Below are 7096 nucleotides of genomic sequence, written 5' to 3' on the forward strand. Positions count from 1 at the left end.
GCTTCACAGAATGATTATTTAAATAATACACCTCGACAGATCTATAGTGCGCACCCCCCCCCCCCACCTTAATATGTTGCACTTAAATTTTAGCTGGCAAAACAATGTACAGATGTTAAATAGTCAGCAGCTTGGGTGGGGCCATTTATGAGAATAATTTTCAGGCTAATATTACTATTGGCTTTCCCTTATTTCTGTAACTACTCCTGCAAATCTGGACTCGCCCCAGTACACAGCCTCGCGAAAGGCCGCCTAAGGCGACCTTTTTGCAAGTTAACACTAAACACAGTAACATGTAGTTTGAACCAGATTCTATGTACGCATGTTAACTTCACGAAAGCCAGTGACATGAAACACAATAAATAATCAATTCTACATTATCTTTGGTTTATTAAGTACTAATTTTTTTTTAAAGGAAACCATTTTGTTATTATGAAATATTCTTAACCTTTAACTGCAAATGTAAAAAAAATACAATTAGTAAACAGAATTAAAACCGTGGAACACTTTAAAAAAAATACATTTATTAAATTTCCAATCACAGGTATCCTTCAATTGAAGACCACTTTTAAGTCTTTAGCAGCTTCAGCCTCTAATTAGAATAATAAAGATAAAAGACATTTGTTAATATTATGGAACCACAGAAAAGTGGTCTTTAATTGGAGGGGTCTTAGTAGAGGGAGACCTGTGCACCTGTAACTGGTAATTTATTTTTAGTCCACTGCTGACAAAACATCGAGGGCCTGCGGAAGATAGGATTCGTGTCCACATCACTGAGGGGCAATAGATTTCAACGTTCCCCGAATCAAGAGCAGTCAATATTTTTTTTTATATACCTCATACATAGATTCTAAGAGGCCTTAAAAAGTACTTACCTCCTAGCCTAGCCTAGAGGCCTACAAACTAAGCTACACGAGCGACACAAAGGGCACTCCGAGTGCCGGTCGAGCTTAACACTCGGTTTAGGGCCCCCACACGCCGAGCACAAAGACTTGCGAGCGGACATGTCGATCGAGACTACAATACACAAAGGATATCTTGCAAGTTGAAAATAAATCCACAAAATAAGATAGCTTGAAAAGACTGCAAGTAATTTCAAAGGCTGGGTGTATCCAACTTCGAACAACGTCGAAAAGGGAATGAGGACGTTTGTTAGGGAGACGGTTCGCACGTGGCGCCTTGGGTCGGACTGTTCCATTATTTTCGAAGGGGTGTTCCGTTTTGGGAACAATGGCAATTAGTCGGTTATCCAGGTAAGTATTCACGAAATAGACTAAGCGTAGGGCCTAGGTGATCAAAGAGTGTGTCTAGCTCTTTTTTGCTCATTTCCTCAATTTTAACCCATTGTCTTGCAATATTTGTTGACTACTGACAAGAAATATTTATTTTGTCTTTTGGTGCTTTTGCTATCAGCTTCGACAAGTATAGGCCTAAGCTAGTCCTTCTTCCAAGAGCTCAAACCAACAGCCTCCATAATTATTGTTTTACGTCTACACGCTGATCCGTGGCCGTGGTCAAGGGCCAATCTCTTTCATCGTAGAGGTCCCAGTCCCCTCTACCGTCAGGTCAAGAAAGTACCATTTTTCAGGGAAATAGCACTTTTTCACAGGAGTAGTACTCTCTATTGCCTGCTTCTTAACCAATCAGATGCCTAGAATCTATGTATGCGGTATATAAAATAACAGAAATCACTTCTGTTTTGTTGTTTTGGAAAAATGGACCCTTGATTAGGATTATTATTCTATATCTTTGTTATCTTTGTTAAGTACATTTTGAATAATGTGATCACATGTATATTTAGGCATGTTGCAATAAATTTTAAAAATTAATAAACAAGTTCATTGAAAACTTTCTATAAAAGTTCAAGATTGAGGTACGCACTCTACATTTTATATATAGGTTTGTAAAACTACTTTGTATATAAACACTATTAAAGTTTTATCTTTTACACTTACTAAATGTAATATACTGTAATCTTTAAAGCATAAAAATTAACGTTCAATAGCAAAATAATTAAGTAGAAGTAAAACACATTTAATACAGTAGTATATCATTAGGTAGATCACAATAATGCACAATTATATTACTAGCTTTCTGGGGACAAATCAACATAGAGTAAATCTACAAAGAAAAACTGAGAAATTTTTTTTTTAAGTATCTTAATTTAGGCAAAATTATATAATTATTTCAGGAAAAATTTGGAATATTTTCTGCAAATATCATCTGTAAAAAAAATCATTATAGCAATTCTCTAACCATAGAAAAAACTGAGTGAACTTCAAATGCTGTCATAACCGGATACACCTTTAGAACCTTGACACGTGATCATACTCCAAGTGAATACAACACCATCCTGAAAAAAATAGTCAAGATTTCAATATCAGCATTATCAACACCATGACATTTCCATCACTTTTACTGTAAACTGCAAAAATGGTATTCTATCATCATCCTAAGTAAAACAAGAAATTGTTTGAGATCCTACATTGATATTTTTTTTTTTTTGGTCTATTGCTATTGCATTTTCATTATGAACATCATCATCTTGCCGATTCAAATGGTCAAGCAGTTAAAGCAGTGGTTGCGCACCATGTAGCCATGATTTGAGCGGCACGTTCGTCTATAATTGTTCTGGTGGTGGAAGTGGATAATGACTATAAACCGTAGGCTCAATGCAAATAATTGGCTTTCGTGTGCCCTCAAAAACCCAGTATATCTTTTAAGACAAGTAGGGGGTTACCCAGGTGAACTGGTTTAAACAATCCCTGCGCTGGACAGATAGGAGTTGATAGCACTGAGTTACTGGGTAGCTTAGGCACAAAACGAAACGAAGGGAGAATGAAGTTAATTATAAATCATTTCACGATGTGAAGGATAGAATAAGGGAACACACTTACCGCAATCAGACCAGGCAGAGAATTCCAGAATTCGTAATTTGGTACAAGTTCCTTGCCATGGGCACCACCCAGCTTATTCAATATCATTCCCAAAAGAAAGTACAAAGCAACAGTTGGGAAAAATCTATAGAAAAATGAAATAATTGTGCTAACATTTAGCTTAAGGTAAGTTGGACACACTAAAATTCCTACGCCAGCTCAAGGTTCACAAAGAACTATGTCAATGTCAAAGCTTAGAATGCAATGAGAATGCTAAAATGAGTACTGTATTGTATTTTTGCAGTGATGAAGTGTAATAAATAAAAATAAAAAAAAGTACCAGAAAACAATTTGAAAAAATCATACTGCTTTGCTTCCTATGTACATATTATCTTACTAAATGTAACATGGCCATACCATTTTAAGGTTGCCAACTGTGTCTATTGCCCAATTACCTAGTTGAACCAATAAAGGCTAAAATCTAGGACAACCAGCCTACTTACATAAGTAAAAGGATTGAACCAGTACTCAGACTTTTTACTTTTGGTTCAAATGGCTTTACAGTGGGAGGAATACCACATGCCTCAGCAGACTTGAATTCAAAGGTGTAAATGTCCTGAAACAAATCAACAATCATATGATTAAAAACTGTGACTAGGCTAATACAGTACTGTACTTTGTATTTTATGCTGGTTGGGCCTCCTAGGGCACACACAGGGCACATGGTGGAATTTTTTATGTTTGAAGAGCACATTTTGATGTATTTTTAAATGTTCCTCCCAAAGGGTCCCAACATGACCGATTTGAAGCTCGTCATCCTAGCGGAAAAAAAATGCAGATTATGTAACAGCCATGGCCTTAGTCAGTGAGAGCATAGCTCTCTGCCCTTGTGCTAAGTAAAAGTTATTAGCTTATGTCCAGAACACACAAATCAATAATACATTATATTTGTGATTTGTATTAAAAATTCTCACTATAATCAGAAGTGGCGGATTCAAAAGAGGGGACCCATCCGTCCCGGCCCCACCTCCCCTAAATTGTTCAAAGTTTTTTTTTTAATGGAGATATAAAGAAAATTATATTCAAATTTTAATTCTGAGAGTGCAATTTCCGGCCATCTAGAGGTGCCATAATCACAATTTTTCTTACAGTACCATGGTGGGGCTGAGGTGGTATAGATCCTCCATCAGTGAAAGCACCTCCCCAGGCCCCTCTATTTTGAAATCCTGGATCCACCACTAATCAACAACTGAATGGTTCTGATTCTCACTGAAAGTTGATAGCATATTATATTCTTAAATGAGAAATTAAATATTTTACTTTATACTTTACTTTAGAATAATTACTTTCATATTCATAGACAACAACAAAATTGTTAGAAATGAAGATGGATGATGGTAGATACCAAAAGTCAGTGAGCCAAGTTTACCTCAATAACATATCCAGAATATTTTAATGGATTTGAGGTGTTATACCAGTAACAGTGTTAAATTAATTTTATTCCCATGTGGTTGTTATTGTATATAGCAGTTGTTTCCCTTTAGTTACACCGACTTCTCATACTGTATACTAAAACCTATCTTCTCTCCTTCCTACCACAGACTTTCATTTTTAAATAACAATTTTATGTATTGATCTGTAGTATATAAATATTTTCTTATATCATTTTTCTTGTTTAAACATTTCATTATATATTCCTTGTACTGTACTTAAAATATTTTGTGATTCTGATAGTTTTTTTTTAAATGATTTTAACAGCCTTTATATTTTTAACTATCAGTACTTGCTGTAACTGTTATCAAAGATGTACATTTGCAGCATCAAATATGGCATTTCGGAAAATATTTATGTTTATACAGTATATGGCATACATAGAGCCCAGGCATCTGATTGGTTAAAAAGTGGGTAACTAAAACTAACAACTTCACCCATCACTACTATGACATAGTTTGAATGATAGTTCATAAATTCCTGGTAAAAAAAGTACTATCATGTTAAATGATAATACCTTTTTTCCCTTTGCGATGTAATCTCCAGATCCACTTATAAAGTCGCTGTGTAATTTATGACTTCTACGACAGGAAAGATTGGCCCTTTGATCGCCTAGGCCTAGGAAGTAGGTCTACTTGTTGGTTGCTATTTTCAATACTATTTCAGGCTTCTTAGAATCTATGTATGAGGTATATAAAACAAGTATTAACTGCTCTAGATTTAGGGAATGGTGAAATCTATTGCTGCTCGGTGATTTGGAGACCATAGCCTACTATCTTCAGGAGGGCCAAAACCCTTCAGGAGCAGTCAATATTTGTATGATAGTAAATAGGTCATAAATAAAAAATAATTACCGATAAGGAATTAGGCTGCACAGATATAGAGGTGTTTGCTGAAACTGGAACAGGACTAGAAGTATTACCAATCTCTGGAATCCATCTTGCAGACAAGTCACAATTGAATTTCAGAATTGATTGAGTATAAAAGATGGTAAATTCACGATTCCCTGGATCTTAAAAATAATTATTTATAATAATAAATATAAAGCACTATTTCTGAAAAAATATCGTCTGAGATCAAAAGTGGTTTGCTGGCAAAATGTAATCCTTTATAATAATACAGTAATAATAATAACTGTCAATGGATACAGTAAGTCTGTATCATTGTAGATTATACTTACTTATTGGATTCGTTGTGTTATTATATTCTCCTATAATAGTAATATTATTTTCTGTTGAATTAACAGCTACACTACAATCTTGGCAGTCAAACGGAAGAACTTTACAAATGGAGAAAATGAACTGACAGGATCCAGAATTTGATGGACACACATTTTTATCAGTTGAATTATAATACCAATACCATGCACTGTAAAGAAATTTATAGAACTGTCATTTGTTTAGTGATTTGATGTAGATAGAAATCTAGCCCAGGTATTTAATGTTTGATGTGACAGTACATTAAGTATTTTTTTTTTTTTTGGAAGGGGGGGGGGCAGTATGGGTAAGGCGGCACTGGAGTAAGGCAGATGTACTCAGCTGGACAGGGGCCACTGGTGTGATCCAAAGATCCATTTTGGTTTCCTACATTAAATAGGCCTACTGTACTTATAAATTTTCATTTAGATTATTACCATGGAGGCTCAACCATATTGATACATAAGCAAACAGACAGCTTGATTTAGAACAGAAGTGGCTACTGTTATATAGTTGAAAGTGAGATAATTTTTTTTTTTTTTTTTTTTTTTGAGTCTCACTTACAGCTACATACAGTACCGCCACACACCACCACTTAGTATCCCAAATGATAATTTACCTAATAAATGAAAACTTTTTAACCTTCTGAATATCTTATAATACTTGATGAAGTGAATTAAAACAACAAAGTTGAGATTTTCTTTGCTTTCTTTAATGGCTGTCATTCAAAATTTCATTATAGAGCCTGTGTGCCATTGTTTCCCCTAAACCTGGCTATTTAGAAATATGGCCAAGGAAACACAACATAAAAAAACTTTAAGCTTTAATTTACAATTTACTTTATATAGGTATAAGTAATGATCTATTTTGGGAATGATGTAACATACAAAAAGTGGAGTCACTGGAAATCTTCACAGAAACTTAAAGCCCCATTCCCAGCAAAATTTCAGTTTTAACCCTTTCACTGCGTGTACCCGGTAATACCGGGTATAAACACATATTGTTGAATTGCGCGTACCCGGTACTACCGGGTATGTAGAAAAAATAATGTTAAAAATCAGGAAGAGGTTCTGCACCCTCTATAGTTTTTTTCTATGAACTATAATTAACCTTTTATCGGAAAAAAGTGTTTTTGAGTGGTTAGGCGCAAAATGGCGGGTGCACGGCCTCAAAACAAACGGTACAATGTCGACGAAGCTATGGACCAGATCTTTGCAGATACGGATAGTGAAGATAACTTTGAATTGGATGATTCTTGCATTTCTTTTCCCCCAGTCGACTATGATAGTGACGACAGTGATTCTAAGGACGAAAACAATGATTCTCTTAACTTGGGAGGCCCTGACAGGGACAAGGTGGCAATGCCTTGTCCGCAGATTTCCTTTCCACATTTCACACAATAGAACAGGCTAATTTTCATAGTTCTAAAATAAAGTAACCGTATGATGTTTGCAACGATGCATTTATATTTACAACCTGGATTATATAAAGCATAAATAAAAACGTATGGCAAAAAGTACATCTAACAGTGAT

The 7096-nt window shown here is 35.1% G+C and overlaps 1 protein-coding gene across 1 annotated transcript in view; it reads right to left on the reverse strand.

Moving 5' to 3' along the window:
• Window positions 1-373: 373 nt before the first annotated feature.
• LOC117123394 (cation-dependent mannose-6-phosphate receptor-like) overlaps window positions 374-7096 on the reverse strand; it is an 8631-nt gene continuing 1908 nt past the window's right edge. Inside the window, exons 2-6 of the mRNA XM_033269294.1 lie at window positions 5548-5735; window positions 5222-5379; window positions 3380-3492; window positions 2898-3021; window positions 374-2353 (exon numbers count right to left, since the gene is read on the reverse strand). Coding sequence (XP_033125185.1) covers window positions 2279-2353; window positions 2898-3021; window positions 3380-3492; window positions 5222-5379; window positions 5548-5735 — 658 coding nt within the window. The 3' untranslated portion in view covers window positions 374-2278. The remainder of the gene's footprint in view (window positions 2354-2897; window positions 3022-3379; window positions 3493-5221; window positions 5380-5547; window positions 5736-7096) is intronic.

This window comes from Anneissia japonica, unplaced genomic scaffold, assembly GCF_011630105.1.
Source record: "Anneissia japonica isolate Jap-2015-1 unplaced genomic scaffold, ASM1163010v1 scaffold287579_len849171_cov184, whole genome shotgun sequence".
NCBI lineage: Eukaryota > Metazoa > Echinodermata > Crinoidea > Comatulida > Comatulidae > Anneissia > Anneissia japonica.